An 18,594-nucleotide genomic window follows, 5' to 3' on the forward strand; every position below is an offset into this window, starting at 1 on the left:
AACAATATTAAATTTTTTTAAGTGTTAAGTGTGAATATTCATGAAAAGTGTTGGATGTTGTTGAAGACTGGGATTGAAATAACTAATTCCATCTTCAGTGTAATGTAAAAAAAAAGTATTAAATAGGCCATGAGATGACATAAAAATGAGGTTGAATAAATTTAAATACAGGTGGGACTATAGTATTATGAAGGTACGGTATTACAGTACTACTTTTAATAAAATCTGTCTTAACCGGGTTTTCGATTAATCGTGATTTCCATTCCCACCATTATCCCGGATAATCGAGAGTTGACTGTAATTGTAAACCGTCTCCTTTATACAGTATGCTACACTTCGCATATCCATATCAAAATATCGATACTCATAGAATAGTCACAATACACATCAACAACAACCTGTTTGCCCATTTGTGACCTACAACACAATTTATTTTCGTGCAACATACTCGACAATTCATTGCTACTGATGTCGGAAATTTAATAATGACAATGATCTCATGCTTACAGAACTTTTTTATATATACAGAAGGATTATTCCAATATGTAACTCACACAGCACTTTGACATAATTATTACGACTGTTTACCATTATAGCAGCTCAAGATTATCATCAGCTCATTACATAGAAGCTCTTAAATGATTTATACGAAGGGGGACCCAAAAATAACCGGAAACGACCTGTTGCGCGCGCATGCTTTGTAGTTACGAGTTGTGCTGCTAGGTGGTGTTAGCTGGGGGTCTCCCGCGACTGTTAGTGAGCTGGCGTCAGTCTGAGTTAAGTGGTTTGTGGTTTGGTGCTCTGTTGTGTGCGTTCCTGTTTCAACCCTTTGGCGATTAGTGAGATGGCCGACCAGAAGGAACAAAGAGTGTGCGTGAAATTTTGCTTTCTGTTAGGGAAAACTGCACTTCACTCTTCAAGTCGCAGCAAACATTCACGCGGTTTTCTCTTTGGTCATCTCCGAGCAAGCGAGGAACAAATTTTGCAGACACCCGTCTCATGTGCAAACCTTCGGTTAAAATTCGCTGGACCGTGCTCCATGAGATGTTCGTTTCCTCAGAAAGTTGGTCAATGGTCTTTCGACGATCTTCATCAATTTCACGCACACTCTTTGTTCCTTCTGGTCGGCCATCTCACTAATCGCCAAAGGGTTGAAACAGGAATGCACACAACAGAGCACCACAGACAAACCACTTAACTCAGACTGACGCCAGCTCACTAACAGTCGTGGGAGACCCCCAGCTAACACCACCTAGCAGCACAACTCGTAACTACAAAGCATGCGCGCGCAACAGGTCGTTTCCGGTTATTTTTGGGTTCCCCCTCGTATGGCCAATACTATAGGGAACCAGTCTGCACAAGTTCTTGGTTTTTGAGTCCACATTCTGTTGGCCTGAGTTCGTGCGGGGAATGAATGTCCCTTATGTCTAATCAAATGATTTTCAGGTACTACAGTGACTACACTGTAAAATATTTTCCAGTACACACTCTACAGTGGACCCCACCTAAGAAAATTATACCTAAAACGGTTTCCCACCTAGACACACACCAAAATATTTTACCTATTTCAAAAATTTTGTTGTACTCTATTAAGCATATAATGGAACGACTGAGAAACAATGTAGATATTCTCATAAATCAAACATGCCACAGTGTTCAGAACTCAGTAGCATGTTCTCTGCATGCAAGGTTACATATAGTGAATGTGTCCGTTAAGTTTCACAATGCTGCACGGAAGAGGACTGACTCACGTATTACATACAGCTGTATGTATAGCTACAAGAACATAAAACGTAAGGCATTATCAGCATTTGAGAAACTGGAAATCATTAAGAAGGTGGACGTTCAAAAACATGTGATGGGTACAAACGTTGTGGAAGAACTTAAACGTACCAGGGTCGACAAATAATATTATGATGAACATGGAAAGCATGCTTCTACAATGTGTACCTACTCAGCTGGACAGGAAAAAATTAAATATTTCTAAATATGAGAAGAATGTACCAGTGCTCCCATAGCATTTTAGGCAGAAATGGGCACTATACACACTGTGACATGTAGACACACTGCTAAGTATAAATTGTGTAAACAGACAGCAGAACAACAGCCATTGCTAGAGATTAGCTCTGTGGACATCTTTCCCCTGCAATGAGAAAATGGAATAACAGAAGAGACGTTTTCTGTGCGGTCCATGCCGGAGCTAAATATCGAACTCGCAGTTCAGTAAAGAGCTGCAGCTGCGAGAAATGAGAAGCTGGTAGCTGAAGCCAGGTACAATTTGAGAACCCAGTGATAGGGGAACATCCGCCACTGAAAGCCGCTACCAAGCAACGGCTAGTGAAAACTGAGAACACATCATGAATGCTGTAGCTACAGTGATCTTTGGTGTAACTCAGTGGGACTGTCATAGTTATTTGTAGTTATGTTCTGTAAGTGTTCAATAAATCAGATTACAAATCCAAACCCTGTCTATAGTCACAGTCAATCACATGGCATATACAAACATGACAATTAAAGGTCCACTGTTGAGATTAGAAGGCTGAAGAAAAAACCATAAAACTAAACACTGAATTCACACCTTGAACTAGATGGTTTGATCAATTCAGAAAATGTGCAGGGCTTCACTACAGAACCATGCACAGAGAATCCAAAAGAGTAACTGAAGAGGACAGAGATGCCTGAAGATGGGAGTGCTTCCATCAGTTCCAAGTGAATACCATTCAAAGTGTACATTTAATGCACACCTCTGGGCCGTTTCTCAACCCACACCCAAACAAAACATATCCTTTCAAAGATGAAGCTCTTATGGGGGCAAAAGAGTAAACAGAAATACTCTGAAGAAAGCAGTCTTCTGGGATTTTGCACCGTGTATATGTGGTGTTAACCGACGTTTCGGAGGAACGTATCGCCTCCATCTTCAGGGTAGAAGAAAAAATATATTCACCGCCGTGAAAGCCTCAAATCTTACAGAAATACTCTGCTTGTATGTTCAAATATTGGGGGGCTGAAAAGACAACATTCCTGGTAAATGGAGAGTCAGAGAAGCCAAGGTGCTCCAAGCATGTGAAGCTCCTGCCATGTACATACAGACATAAGAGCAGCACATGGTTAACTTGTGCACTGCTCATGGAGTTCCTAATGTGTGGGAAAGAGAATGGCAGCCAAAAACTGCAAGATGCTGCTGTTCATAGACAAGTGTGCAGCACCACTTCCTCAGTGCCAGAGTCAATCATCAGAAACCTCTGGGAACTGGAATAGTTTAGTTAAAAATTGTTTGAGAGATAAGTAAAACAAGTGATGTTGCTAGATATGTTCTACAAGAAAGAGTAACATTTCAGAAGATCATCTGACTTTAACTATGACACCAGGAACTTGTATATATCTGAAAGTTTGGGTAATTAGTGTAATTTTATTAGACCCTTATTCAATGTAAAAATACTGAAACATTCATCATATTTTGGAATAGGCACTGTCTCCCTGTCTGTAGCCACTTAAGACCTTGATGTTGGCCTGTTTTCATCCACAACTATTTCACCATATCACTGCAATGTCCTCTTCCAGCATCCAGTACTATATTTGCAAATAACAGCACTTTCACTTTCATGTCTAGTTTGATAGACAGGACCACTCTATGCAGCTTCCAAGCTCACGAGACTAATGCTGTCCTCTCCTTGTCTTGCATCCACGGTTTTCTGCATATCACTACTACGAGATTGGTCTCATGACTTCTAAAGTGAATCAGACACTTGTGGGAAAAGCATGGGGGGGGGGGTGATTGATGTGTCCAGAAAGAGGCACAAGCACACCAGATTTCGAACCACCACCCCTTGAGCTCAGTTCACAGAACATAATGTTAATTCTATTACTTTCCTCTGAGGAATATAATTCTGTAAACATTCCAAAGCTTACCCTTTTAAGAAATTCTCCTGCTTAAGATCTACATTTCTTGGTCCCTTGGGAAACTTGTTAAAAGGGATCCACTGTACATGTCAATTTCAAACATTCAGAAAAAAAAAAAACATGCGGCAAGCTCACAGTATTCAAACTGAACAGAAAGGAGAATGACAGGGGAACATGGTGCCGACCCCTGATGTGGAATGAAACAACTAAAGGAAAGTGTCATAGCGTCCTCACAGAACTACTTGCTCTTTTAAAGATCTGTTTTATATCTCCTGGCACATCTTAATATACAATTAGCATAAGAACCTTTACCTTCTTTAGTTTGTGCGTTAGTGACCTGCAGATCAAAATCTGTGTTCTTTCCAATCCGCTTCTGATGAAGGATTGCTTTCTTCAAGTCCCGCACGGATATGTGAAGACCATCAAATGTTACAGTATCAAACTCACGTGCTGATTTGAACTTATAATGTACAGACATATTCTGTCTTTACATTCTCAAGGGTGATTCGTAGCTTTGACTTGTTTTCATCAACCTGAAATTAACGTTAAGTAAGGATTTGGGGCTAATCTCAAACCATTCCCTTGCCCGTGAAACAACTTCCGTGCCACTCAATAAATGATATGATGTATATAACCAACCAACTTAATAGAACTCTCTTGAGAAGCCAACAGTTGCTCAGCCATGAAAGAAGTACCCATCATCTTAATGGACCCAAAGGGTAACTACTGTGTTCACAAGAGCCTATCACTGGTCTCTATCTTGAGTCAGATGAATTCAGTGCCATACTTCCATATGATTCATTTTAATATTATCCTTCCCTGTCATGTTTCCCTATCAAAACTTTGTATACACTTCTCTCCCATGTGAGCTACCTGCCCTGCCCATCTGTTGTCCTTGAGTTTATCACCCTAATAACACTTGGCAGGGGCATGTGGTAGCGTAGTTGGTTGAGGCACTATGCTACAAGCCGGAAGGTCGCGGGATCAAATCCCGATGAGGTCAGTGGATTTTTCAAATACCTAATCTTTCCAGCTGCACTATGGCCATAGGGTCAACTCAGCCTCTAACAGAAATGAGTACCAGGAATATTCTTGGGGGTAAAAAAAGGGTGGCCAGCACATAATGCTGACAACCTTACTGCCATCTATGAGCTGACTGTCTATAAAATGTGGGAACCTCAACTTCTCACAACCCTATGGGCCTCCACAGTCTGTTACAGGGATAGCTTTACTTACTTTATTAACAATTGGCAAGTGGCATAAAATATAAAGCTCCACATTATGCAGCTTTCTTTGGTCTCCAATTATTTAATCCTTACCCAGCACCAGATACTCTCCTTAGCACTCTGTCCTCACACATCCTGAATCTACATTGTTCCTTTATTTGCTATTTTCACACTGTGCTGTATGTATCCAGTTAGCATGGTAATATTAATACTGTACTGTAATCCTACTAACTTTTCAAGCAAAACTATTATTGTACTGATATTATGTATTTCTACTTGACTTGTTCCATATCCTATGGTGTCAACATGCACTTGGGTTTATGGTCCATAAATAAATTCAAATTCCCTTAATGTCACTTAATATTCATTCATTCAAAACTATAGGCAAAATCTGTTTCACATGTTTTAATATTTATGTGCTCAGACAACAGTCAGGAGGGTAAATGATTCTGAACTGTACAGTGTTAAGCATATTCCAACTTTATCTGCTCTTAAACACATATCATAAAGGAGGGGTACATGTGGGCCAGGGTCTCCTGTGTGCCTCCATAAACTGGAATTTAATCCAACTGATGCTATACCCATACATCTGGACAGCCCTCTGTAATGTGTGGCAATAAAATAAGTCACCGCCCTACATAAGAATAAAAGTTCTGACATAAATACCATCCAATTCTGCAATCCTGTCTCACTATAACGCTCACCATGCATGCAAATGTTACAGCAAAGCTCTAGACATGTATTCGGAAGGTGCTAGGTTCAAGTTTCAGCTGGGATACAGGCTATCCTAAGCGCTTCGTAGTTTTTCTCAGTACTTCTTGGCTAATGTCAGGATAGGAAGTCCATTATGCCATGATCGCTTCCTTCCAAATCCTCTCCAATTCGTCTGTTATGCTAACAATCGGCGGTATATAGTTTTGATACTGACAGCGTCGTAAAATAAAACCCCACACAAAACACGCCGAATCCCGGTTCTAACGTTGCGTTGGATTGGAGATTTACGTAACAATGTCTGAATTTCTCTAACACGCAAGCTCTGAACTAATACAAACGACTAGTGAAACTGAATATGCATCACTGTAATGAAAACGTAGCTAAATGAAATGCAGTTGCACGAAGAGTACAAAATCCATTTCACAAATATGCCACTGTATCATTCAACCATACGAACAAGTAGCTTTGGCGGACATTGTGAGAAACACATCCTTTTCTTCACTACGTATTAAAATATGCAAGTCAGTAATAGCCACAAACAAACTTACTTTATAAAACAGGCATAAGATACTATAAATGTAAATAATTAATCAATAATTACCTTATAAAAATGTATTGATTTTACTGAAAACAAGGAATTCACAAACAACATAAGAACTCAATAACGGTACTACTATAACCATTACACAAACTATTAGTTACACTAGCAATTGAGATGTTTTATTATTATTGTGCTTCACTTCTTATACCAATTAATAGGATAAATTAGTCGTAAAATTTAGAAAATGAATTCTGATATGACAATAAGATTAAGATTTTTAATGAATATGCTAGTAATTTGAATATAGTAGTCCACCGAGATACTTTTTGTTTTTTCGAGCGATAGGAATAAATGTGGAGAAATTTCCCCGTCTTATTTGGCCCTTCCGAAGTACTTTATATCTAGTCTAAACTGTCCTTCATCCTATCAAAATATGATCTCTACATCTCTATACTTCATAGATAACATACCACATCCTTAATAATCCTTGCTAAAAAAAAATACCACACGACCTAACACCGACATTTCGGAGGGCGCATATCCACCATCTTCAGGACCGAAGACTAACGCTGGCAAGAAACCAGCAAGAAGTTGGCAGCAAACAAGTGCACCCGTACTTGATGCTTTTTGCTAGGCCTACTCTTCAATCCTGATGATGGCGGCAACATGTTCCTCAAAACCCTTGGTTGGCTTTTCGTCGGTTAAATTACTGCTGGCATTTGCCAGCACAGTCATTCCTGCCTTCAGTCTCCTCGAGATCCACGACCAAGATTTTTATTCTCTCCTAGACATACACATGTTTTGAAATGTCATGAGCTAGTGGCTAGACACTGGGTTTAGATTAATAATTGGATTTATTGAACGCTTATAAGCCAACTATAAATAACAACACTCACTAATATACACAATGTATATATGTCTTCTCAATGTGTTGAGCCTCCTCTTAGTCATTGCTAGGTGACCTCTCATCACAATGGAAATCCCTCTGGTTCTGTGCTGACCACGAAATATTGACCATCTCTTCTGGCTCTGCTACTTCACATTTCAGGTGTCATGTCACAATATTAAAACAGATCTGTATATCAACAAGACTCTGGGTTGATGACTGAGGAACTGGGTTTTAATTCCCAGCAGGGTTTGAACATTTCTCATGTGTACAGTGTTCACATTGGCTCTGGAGGCCACCCAGTCTCCAGTCCATTGCATACCAAGCATTTCTTCTTCAAGAATACAGAAGTTGAGGTGTGAGACTGACCACCCAACTGCATCTACTCTTGAGATTAAAGATGTGTGGATCTGTACCTCAACCTCCATACATCTTCATTTAATTAAGCACGGATTATTAAGAAGCTAATAGTTCAGGTAGCCAAAATTTCCAAACATTTCAGAGAACCTGAAGGATCATCACCATGTTCTCAAAATCATGCAACTGGACCCTGTTCTAGGCCTTATAAATCCATCTCAGACTTTCTCCTTCTATTGTTTTAAGATCTATTTTAATATTAGTCTCCAACCTAAGCCTAGGTTTTCCAAGTTGTCTCCTTCCTTCAGTCATTCCTATTAAAACACTGCCTGCATTTCTGAGTGCTACATGTCCCACCCATCTCATCTTCCTTGATTTGATCACTGTAATATTTGGCAAGTACAAATTATGAAGTTCCTCATTTTGTAATTTGCCTCATCCTGTTACTTCATCCCTGTTAGATCCAGATACTCACCTTGACTCCCTATTCTCTAGCATCCTCACTATGTTCTTCCATCAGCGTGACAGTCGAAGTTCCACACCCATACAAAACAGGCATAAATTAGAGTTCTGTCCTCTAGGATACAATGCTATGTAGTCCACTGAAAGTCATATGACATTTTGGAAACACATGTCACCTCCATCTTCCATGCTGAACAGTAGGCCAAGCAAGCAGCCAGCAAGAAGCAGGCGGCAAACAGACTGCACAGCATCATATCCCAGAAGACGGAACTCTTCATAACCACTTCCATGAGAAGCTCAATTCCTACAAGCATAGTTAGAGTTTTGTATGTTTTCATCTATGTTTTCAGGTAGCAGATGGGAGGACAGTGGATGATACTTAACTGAATTGCAGCAAGCATTCCCCCATTTTATCTGCTCTTATTTTCTTCATGACTGAAATTTTAATTTGTGTCCTAACATTCAGGACTGGATTCAATGACAGAAAAGACACTGAAGCAGCAAGTTCCTCTGAAATGTCAGTACAATCCTGACTACATATAGTCACATACTGGAAGACAGTAACTTTCAAAGTCACTGCTGTGAGAACCTCAAATATTGCAACATTAACTACTGTCTGCTTCTTTTTCTCTCCAGCACTACAATTTCGGGATAACAAGGGATGAGGTATGTTACAGTTCTGGGAACAGTGGTGCACAGGTGGAGGAAGAATACTACCCACTGCAATAAATTTTGTCGTATGTTACTGTGATAATGAATTAATGTATTTATTTTAATTTTATAGTTATAAATTCATTTTATATAACTTATTTACTAATGAATCAGAACCAGAATTGGCACAGCCTCTTTAAGAATGGAAGTGAAGTTGGGGGAAGAAATTTTTTCAGAATGAATAGTATCAACAGGGCTTTAAACAAGATGATATCTGTCTGTCTGTCATGCATATAGTATGCCACCACATAGCTAGCAGACCTCACAGGGCCAAGATACAATAATTGGAGGTTACACATTGCCATGAAACCTGGTGAGACTTATATGGAATTAAATGTTCTATTTGATCTTCCAAATATGAAAACTTTTCAGATGGTCATCTATAACAGCTATTGTAATACAGACAATAAATAACAGTATTAACCCTTACTTCTGAATAATATTTAACAAATGAGTTCATACCTCACAGGAAACACATTACATCTCCATGACAACTCCCAACTGGTTAACGCTGTTTATTGTGAGAACCATATGGAACACACAAATACACTCTGTGGGCAGCATTCACAGTTATAGTGATAAAGTAAGTTGTACATATAGTAACCACTGGGCTTCAAAGGGTTAATCACTATTCAAATAATATAAATGCCTATTAGGTAAGGTCAGAATCTCAGTCCTGACTGATTTCAGCATTTGTGTTATCACTTACTTGTTGACATGCTACTGGAAAGTGATAGAACTGTCAAAGAATTCAGAATTTGTAAGATTCTTGAAAGTTTCACCTAAAAAATGTTTTAGTCATATAGAGTACAATGATAATTACATGCAACCCTTCTTTAAAGGTAGAAAACATTTAGCCCACAATGTATATTTATGTTTCATATGGTTCTCATAATAAACATCAACTATTTCCTTTAACAGCATTAACTGGATGGTTCTTGTAATGGAGATGCAATGTGTTTTTTGTGTGGTAGGAACTCAACCTTTATACATACTTCAAAAAAAAATTCACATTTCAATGAAAAGCAACAAAAAAATTGTATCGTCTGACTGGTAGAGAGAGAGAGCTGATGGCCTTTGCCAGCACAGTCATTCTTAATCTTCAAGGAATGCATCCTGTTGCATTAACCTATACTTTGTTATTCCTTTCCATCTCAACACAACTATCAAAATCTCGTTCACATTTGCTGTGTATTATGAGTTTATTAGTCTTAATAGTATAACAATGTGCTACATGTTTCACCTTATGAAGCCATCATCGGGCAGTACACATTAACAAATATTTTCATACTACTGAATTGCACTTTATATGAATTCATATATTACAATATAATAACAATTATCAATGTATCCAGTTGCAATCTAACAGAGAATGAAGCCAGATACAGAAACACAAGAGGTGGATAAACCCATAAAATAAAGGCCGTGCCATAGCTCAAGTGGTTAGTTGCTGCGGCGGCCCAGGTTCGATCCCAGGTCTGGTCAAGTGGGATTTGTGGTGGATAAAGTGGCGCTGGGGCAGGTTTTCTCCGAGTACTTCGGTTTCCCCTGCAGATCTACATTCCACCAATTGCTCCATAATCACCCTCAGCTATTATCTGGGGCTGGTACAATAGGCCATTAATGGCCGCAGTACAAGGGACTTAGTCCCACCCCACTAGCATTAAAAAAAATAAAATAAAGAAGATCAGACTGCAAAAAACACAGAATAAATGTTAGAGAACATAGCAACAACTGGTTCCAAACATCTCTAGGCATCCATTTAAGGTAGAACTCTTATAAAAGTAAAGTAAAGTAGAAGTAAAGGTATCCCTGTAACAGGCCGTGGAGGCCCATAGGGTTGTGAGACGTATAGGTTCCCACATTTTCTAGACAATCAGCTCATAGATGGCGGCAAGGTTGTTAGCCTTACATGCCGGCCACCCTTTACCCCCAAGAATATTCTTGGTACTCATTTCTGTTAGAGGCTGAGTCGACCCCAGGGCCTAGTGCGGCTGGAAGGATTAGGTCAATTGAAAAAATCCAATGACCTCATCGGGACTTCAACCAGCGACCTTCTGGGTTGTAGCATAGTGGCTCGACCAACTATGCTACCATGTGCCCACTTTTAATACAATTATGACTTATATTAATTCAGACAAAGTGTTGAATGTATTACCTGTGTGGAAAGTCAGATACATTGATAACATTTATTATATTGTAATATGTGAATTCATATAAGTGCAATTCAACAGTTTGAAAATATCTGTTAATGTGTAGTGCCTGATGATGGCTTTATAAGCTGAAAATGTGGCACACTGTCATACTATTAAGACCAATAAGCTCATTATACAGTAAATGTGAATGAGATTTTGATAGTTGTGTTGAGAAGGAAAACAATAATGAGATAGTCATTCTTGGTTTTGGGCCCCACTTGGACCTATAACCATAATTTATTTGTTCCAAGACCACTTATGTGGTTTCAAATGGAACCTCCTCCTCAACAAGAGGAGAGGTCTAACTGCTATTGCCAACTCCGGCTTAAAACTGGTTGAAGCTATTTATGTTGGCCCCTAGTATTGATTGATGCCTCATGGCAGTCACACTGACAACTGCAGCTATAATGCAGAAAATTCCTGTCTCAGCTTCAGCATCCCAATAATGATTAAACTGTGTGCCAGATAAAAGCTGGAATCTTATCTTAATATGAAACATGAAACAATTGATAATCAGCACTTACCACCTTCGTAAGCCTTGTAACAAAAATGTAGGATGCGAAGCTATATAACCAATTAATTCTTCCTCGAATGCTCTCTTCTCTTCATTATTATTGCTGTTTTATTCAATTTGTAAACGTTTAACAAGATATGATTTAATGTTTGGGCTGATGGATGGTACACTGATTCAAGTTTTATACAGGTAAAGGCCATTCAATTAGTAAAAAGTACCGATTCACAAAGCTGAACTCTGTCGTAACATTTTAGCATGAATACAATATAACCATGATTACCGATATCCAATGATGACCGACACAAGTGGTAATGAGGATCACGAACACAGAAATCAATATTCATTATAGCTAGTTCCGGTGATATGCGGTAGCACAGCTGGTTGAGGCACTATGCTACAAGCCAGAAAGTTGTGTGTTCAACTCCCATTGAGGTCATTAGATTTTTCGACTGACCTAATCCTTCCAGCCACACTATGGCCCTGGGGATGACTCAGTTTCTAACAGTAATGAGTACCAGTAATCTTTCTCGGGGTAAATGGTGGCTGGCAAGTAATGCTGACAACCTCACTGCTGTGAGCCAATTGTCTAAAAAATGTGGAAGCCTCAGCATCTCCCAACCCTATGGTCCTCCACAGCCTATTACAGGGATAGCTTTATCTTTTTTACCTCATAGCTATTTCCAGAAATTTCTGCCATGATACAGATCCCAAATGTCTTCTCCCAGCCAGCTACATCAATACTCTCAGGCATTCACTTGTTACCAGTTGGTCATACCGCTCTTTGGTGTGATTCCCACACCTTACCTACAAATATGGTGAAAGGAGAAATTGTGATAAAGCTTCTGCAACTGGCTGTATGGCAAACTGACAAGAGGGAAATGTGAATGGGGTAGGTGCACATTACAGTGAAGGAGGAAACATAACCCTCATCCACTAATTCATGTGTTTAAATGATCTGCTCAGGCTCGTAGCTACAGATGAGTTAGGTAACATCACAACTGAGCAGGTACTGAAACATGGATGCACCCCAGAATTTCTTTATCAGCCTTTACCTTTAGCACAGCCCACCTGCCCCCTTCACACTCCTTCTAAACACAGGTCATGACAGAAGCATCAGGAAACACATACACAAGACCCTACAAATAAACCTTACTCAGTTATTATGCCAATATTTAACTGCTCATAATCTGACACTGCAATTTTTAAACAAAAATATCTCAGATAGGAACAGCCATATAAATTAAGGTACCAGTATTAGCACCCACTGGTCACAATTATTTTTCCCAAACAGGAAGAATAACTACTACATGAGGTGCATTACGTACAATCACTGATAATTTTTACTGACAATCTCAAAATGAGGCACCAGCATGTCTTTAAATATCCTCAAATAAATCACAGGTTTGTTAAGCAGAAAGAACGGCAGACTCATGCTATTTTATACCCATTTAGAGGGGCAAAAAAAAAACAGCTTTCATATCAATAGGTTTGTTGCCCTGATTGAAACTGAACACAATGAATTTTACATTATCACATTGTCTCACTGAACCTCAAATTAAATTAATATTCTCATATAATGCAGTCTGGGTGTACTACATCCAACCATACTTTTGGCAACAATGGCAAACAGAATTTGACAAAATCAGCTATAAGTCCTACATCTGTATATCGTAAGGCAGTCTATGGCTTGACTTGAGGAAGGCAAGAACCGTCCCTTGTTTGCACGTCACAATCATATGAGTGTTAAAACATAAATATTAGGTTGCAGAATGCAGCTTGTTAAAATTGTACCAGGCAGTTTCTTAATGGCATGAATCATTTGGCTACAAACTGAACACCACGCAAGCTTGTCAATGCCATACCATTATCTGTACTTCTCTCATAAAATTAAAAAAGTAATCTAAATAAATTATCAGTAAATAGCATGAGAAGTACAGGCAAAATTAAGACTATTTTACACCTGAATGAATATCAGTCTTAGTTGTGACAATTAAAAAAATACTAACTATTGATCCATTTTCATTTTATGATTTCAAACGCAGAGAGTCTTAATTACAGTCTAATTTAATTATTTCATCTTTATCCTTGGAGATGTTTTGGTTCATCTGGTCATTTTCAAACTCAACAAAGTCGTCAAACAGGCTTGGCCAAGCCTCTGTGTCATCATATGAGCTCAGATCATCACCAACAGCCTCAGAAAAATTCAGGAACATGTTCCATGTGTCACGTGGGATGCCCTTAACATGAGGGTGACTCTCCAGGAAGAACAGCCAACGAGAAAGTATAGGAGGCTCTCTAACAGAAAACACCAGTCGCCACAGACAGACAGCCATGTCGGACGGTAAGATTCGCTGTCCTGACTCAACATCCAGTCCAAATTTGAATGTGAAACGATAGAGATCCTTGAACAATTCAGAGTCCTTAGTTACTTCAACTACCAACTCTGGTAGTCGAGCCTGGATTGCCCTGATAGAGTCAACTCGCATTGCCCTACACCCGCTCACAAACTCCGCTCGACTGAAACGGCACATCTGCTCTGCACTGAGACGCCATGCCAGAACCAACACCTTAAACTCATCTGGTGACAAGGACAGATCTGCACATAACCTCTCAATGCCATCAGCTAGCATTGCATCCTCATTGGAGTCACAGTATTGGTCGAACAAAGCATTAAGCTTAGCTTCTGATGGTTCCCTGCCTTTCCCATCACCTCCACTACTTGTGGAGCGGCCCAATGGAGGGATGCGAGAATAAAACGTCCTAGTCGTTTTGTCTCGATGCAAGCTGCCACTGTTATCACTCCCAACCAGCATGAATCCTGGAACTCCAGCACCTTTGCTGTTCCCATTGACCTGCGCTTCCACAGCAGTCAGGGGTGAGCAGTGCACCTCTTGGGATGGCTGTAGAATACCACACAGCTCCATAATCTCTGCAACACAGCACACCTGTTTTAGAGCAGGATCAGTATTACTTTTCTCCAGCACACAGATCCTGAATGGCACAATTGTTACCTTCCTTGTCCTTCTCCAAGGGAGGGTCTGTGGACGGGTCGGGTGGCGGAGGGACCTTGAAACAAGAGAAACAGTTTCCCATTGGTCGCTGTTCACTGGCCCAGTGTCAAGTAAATTCTGGGCGTTATTCATGTAGAAGCTGGGAATTCTTATCACGTACAGCAGTCACCTCTGCACAGCACTAAGTGTCTGTAATAAGAAATAGTATAGGTTAACTCCCTGTTATAACATCCAAAATTTTGACATTCAATAGTCCTGAGGCCAATTCATGACAATTGTTTACCTGTAACACATACATCAGCCACCTTCCTATAACGTATTACTCGACCAGCTGAAGCTTTAATCTCACAAATGTGGATCAAAATTGATGCATTTGATTCTAGTTTTATTTAAATATGTTCATCTTGGTCATTTTCCAAAATTAATACCAGTTTCATGTTTACCTGACTGGCACTTCTTCGTTATCATCGCATTATTCACACTGCAAAGTAAAATATAGAGTTATATGCAACATACAGAAACTGAAAAAAAATTGGCGTCTACTAATCACGTAATTGTGATGTGTTTTGAGCCCCTGTATTTCAATTGCTCCTCAATTTAGTGCAAATAACTCCATTAACCGCGATTAGAAGTGATCACCTACCTGAATGTCAATCCTCTCGTCCTTACTCGACTTCGTCCGCATTACATCGGTTACTTTCGGGTTTCCTTCGATTTAAATCGGTTTAAGTGCGATTTAATATTACGTTGGCATGGTTACCTTGTAAATAAGTGTTTTGAAGTGTGCGTCATGTTAGGTTAATGTACGTACGTGTTTTACTCAAACAAATTTTAAAACAAGTGTGTTAGGTATATAAAGTTCCGAGTTTTCCCTGTTATACGAAAAATTGAATTGAATTGAATATAAAACAGTACAGTATGTCCGAATCGGCGACGATTGAAAGCCCTGCCATTCCAACTCAATCTTGCACCCGTGTTATACTTCGAAGGGAAAGAAATGGTGAAAATAGCGAAGATAATGTAGTTCAGGATCCACGACTGGACCATAACGATAAGGTCCTCACACATGAACAGACTACTGAATTACCAGATTGTGTCTCGCGCTGTCAACGAGAGGTTGACGACCCAGAGGTTCTTGACCCAGACCATCCTTTGATGAAAGGCTTCCAGGCTGCCCTCAAAAACCACCTAGACCGGCAGTATTCTCGCCTTTCTGAAGATATTCTTGAACTCGTGAGTTTAACAGCAACAAGTCGAGTCTTAGCAGAATCAGTTATTGTCATAGTACCAACTCAAACCTCACAAAGCAGCATTCCAAAATGACGAAAAGAAGGGAGGGGGACAATTTCAGTCCCCCCCCCCTTGATGAAGTTTACGCAACAGTGCTCCAATACATTATTAATCGATTGCAACAAAAGATAAATGTAGTACCTATTCTGGATATAAATCACCCACATTTTTGTTATTCTGTAAGCTAAGAAAGTTACAATGTTAGAAGAAAGTATGCCTTTTATCCTCCAACGAAGAGAAGGAGAGACAAGTAACCCTCGTGATTGCTGTGCAAGCTGAAAACATTGGCGTGGTTTTCTGATCATTCTCCATGTCACCACTGACGCTCTGAAGCCCAGTGTGTGCTGAAATAAACAGAATGGTCAGGGTCAACCAGTTTTATGTTCCCCCTTTCCACGCACTCTCATCGCTGGAGGAAAGTATTATTTTGTTAACATGTATACATGGCATGGAGTAAGGATCTCAGTAAAAGCATTCCTACTGAACAGGAGTCTAGGTAGGCAACAGAATAATTTTGAAAATTAATGTAAAGGAAAGATGAAATCCAGTTTTGAATAAGAGCTAGCAAAATTACTGTGATGTGATATGCAGAATCTATAATTTTGGTATGTGGGAACTACAGAAGGAAAAGAAAATTTCGTTTACAAGGCGATAAAAACACAAATCCCTACCAGGCACAACAGTTGAGGTGTTGGAGAGCTCAGCATTACCTTGGCAGTCTGCAACAATATGATATGAACTACCATGACTAGGTTGGTAACCCCTCCTAAAGTCATGCTTATTACAAGTAGTTACAATTTAAAATTTCAGTATAAAAAACTATAAAAAATATTTGTTTCACAATATATGGATTATATGGGTTAAAAGTTCTTAGTACCATCATCAATTTTAGATGTTTGTGCTATAGGATACTTAAATGTGCTGTAGCTGTGCTGTATTAATTGTCTGAAAGCTAGTGTTCATAGGTGATACAAAAAATGCTGTATGATCATGTGCTGAAGTGCTGGTGGGGGTCTTCGTGCTATCTTCTGCTTTCTGGTTTGTAGATTTTTACTGAATCTATTGCTTGTGTAGGATGTGCTTGTAATTTCTTGTTTTCTTCCTGTGGTTATTTTGGATTGACATAGGAGAGTTAGGTGTTTGAATATTTGTATATTACATGTATACACACAACAGGATGCAACCTACAAAGTGTATATATTGTCAAATTATATGGCAATTAATTAATTGAAAATTATATAGAAGGTAGTGGTTTTGGTGTAATTTTAGGTATTATCGAAGCATTTACTTCGATGGACTGAGGAAGAGCATGATCAGTGTTAGGATAGCTGGTTTCTGGACTGAGATTTGAACCCTGGATATTGTGAATACAAAGTAGCTGTGCTACCTATTTACTTGAAATGTGCTACAGTCCAGTAAAGGGGGCGAAACTTATATGCAAGTGAATGTAAAGATAAAGTTACCTTCACTCCAGTTAGCTTCACTCCACTGCCAATTTACCCCTTGAAAAGAACCCCCAAGTGCTCACTGGATAAGATGCTGGCTGGAACTAGAGCTGGTTTGGACGCTATGGAAGAGGAAAATGCTCTGCCCCTGCTGGGAATTGAATCTTGATTGCTTGATTACCCAGTGCATAGCCTAGTCACTATAATGACTGAGCTATTCCTGCTCTTGTTATATAACAGGTAGGCTTGCATAAAATACACAGAACTTAAATTACTAATTGTAATTAGCTAAGACAACAACTGAAAGAATTGTATGTAATTTCCTATGGGACTGATGTAGAATAAAATGTATCTGGATAGGAAGTAAATTTTCTTGTGTGATAAGTGAGCTGCTCATTATGGTAGAACTTTCCTTAAATTTGGCCGTGCCATAGCTCAAGCAGTTAGTTGCTGACTTTCCACCATGGTGGCCCGGGTCTGATCCAGGGTCTGGTCAAGTGGGATTTGTGGTGGACAAAGTGGCACTGGGGTGGGTTTTCTCTGAGTACTTTGGTTTCCCCTGCCAATTTTCATTCCACCAAATTCTCCATCATCATAATCACCCAGGGCAGGCTACAATAGGCCATCAGTGGCCGCCTTGCCGAGTGGACCCGGTTGGACTCCACCCCCCACTAAGCGAATTTAAAAAAACGTTTTTGAATTCCTTAAATTTCAGAAGAATAGTATGAAATCCCAGCAGACAGTTCTCTCAAAAATTTTTCGTCCATAAAGTTTGCGCTGTCTTTGGTGACAAGCGGCTGTCTCTCAGTTGGTATAGTTCTTGCGGACTAAAGCCATAGAGTTTGTTTGTTTACTACAACTAGTACTACTACTACTACTACTACTACTACTACTACTACTACTACTACTACTGCTGCTGCTGCTGCTGCTGCTGCTGCTGCTGCTGCTGCTGCTACCACTACCATTACTACTGCTGCTGCTATGGCTACCGTTATCATCACCAACACTACTACTACTACTCTCACCACCACCTACTACTGCTAGTGCTGTTACTACTGCTAGTGCTGTTACTACTGCTAGTGCTGTTACTACTGCTAGTGCTGTTACTACTGCTAGTGCTGTTACTACTATTTTGACTACTCTCATTGAATATAGTGATCATCATCATCACTGGCATGACAGCCCTTTGTGAGCCCTGGCCTTCCTCAGGATTCCTTGCCATTCTTCTCTATTCAATGCTACATTCCTCCAGTTCTTCACACCCAGAATTCTTATGTCCTGCCACACATATTCTTCCCATCTTACCCTTGGTCTTCCCACTCTCCTATTTCCTTCTGGTTTC

General features: G+C 39.7%; 3 protein-coding genes across 8 annotated transcripts in view; 1 reads left to right on the plus strand and 2 right to left on the minus strand.

Annotated features, from left to right (window-relative positions):
* The window catches only part of LOC111875389 (E3 ubiquitin-protein ligase RBBP6), a 90,498-nt gene extending 83,980 nt beyond the window's left edge, over positions 1 to 6,518 (minus strand). For 2 of the 5 annotated variants that reach the window (XM_023871610.2, XM_023871608.2), the window contains exons 1-2: positions 6,442 to 6,518; positions 4,213 to 4,433 (exon numbers count right to left, since the gene is read on the minus strand). In XM_023871610.2, the coding sequence (XP_023727378.1) occupies positions 4,213 to 4,378 (166 nt within the window). In that variant the 5' untranslated portion in view covers positions 4,379 to 4,433; positions 6,442 to 6,518. Of the gene's footprint in view, positions 1 to 4,212; positions 4,434 to 5,830; positions 6,305 to 6,441 lie in introns of those variants that run through there. The other 3 variants (XM_023871609.2, XM_023871611.2, XM_033755799.1) reach the window with 3 other exon arrangements.
* Positions 6,519 to 12,183: 5,665 nt separating this feature from the next.
* Positions 12,184 to 15,191, minus strand: LOC111875390 (DCN1-like protein 3). Its single transcript, XM_023871612.1, has 4 exons — positions 15,161 to 15,191; positions 14,801 to 14,998; positions 14,518 to 14,706; positions 12,184 to 14,435 (listed from the first exon to the last, which is right to left on the minus strand). The coding sequence occupies exons 3-4, from the start codon at positions 14,597 to 14,599 to the stop codon at positions 13,555 to 13,557; spliced, it is 963 nt and encodes a 320-aa protein (XP_023727380.1). The 5' UTR covers positions 14,600 to 14,706; positions 14,801 to 14,998; positions 15,161 to 15,191; the 3' UTR covers positions 12,184 to 13,554.
* An 85-nt stretch (positions 15,192 to 15,276) lies between these two features.
* The window catches only part of LOC111875385 (coiled-coil domain-containing protein 40), a 24,178-nt gene continuing 20,860 nt past the window's right edge, over positions 15,277 to 18,594 (plus strand). Inside the window, exon 1 of one of the 2 annotated variants that reach the window (XM_023871600.2) lies at positions 15,277 to 15,750. In XM_023871600.2, coding sequence (XP_023727368.1) covers positions 15,436 to 15,750 — 315 coding nt within the window. In that variant the 5' untranslated portion in view covers positions 15,277 to 15,435. Of the gene's footprint in view, positions 15,751 to 17,417; positions 17,493 to 18,594 lie in introns of those variants that run through there. The other variant, XM_023871601.2, reaches the window with a different exon arrangement.

This window comes from Cryptotermes secundus, unplaced genomic scaffold (assembly GCF_002891405.2).
Source record: "Cryptotermes secundus unplaced genomic scaffold, Csec_1.0 scaffold15, whole genome shotgun sequence".
Lineage (NCBI taxonomy): Eukaryota > Metazoa > Arthropoda > Insecta > Blattodea > Kalotermitidae > Cryptotermes > Cryptotermes secundus.

Coding starts and splice junctions, on each gene's coding strand:
- LOC111875390 (XM_023871612.1), bottom strand. CDS start 14,599: ATGGGAAACTGTTTCTCTTGTTTCAAGGTCCCTCCGCCACCCGACCCG. Junction 14,436..14,517: donor CTTGGAGAAGGACAAGGAAG/GTAACAATTGTG, acceptor GCTGTGTTGCAG/AGATTATGGAGCTGTGTGGT.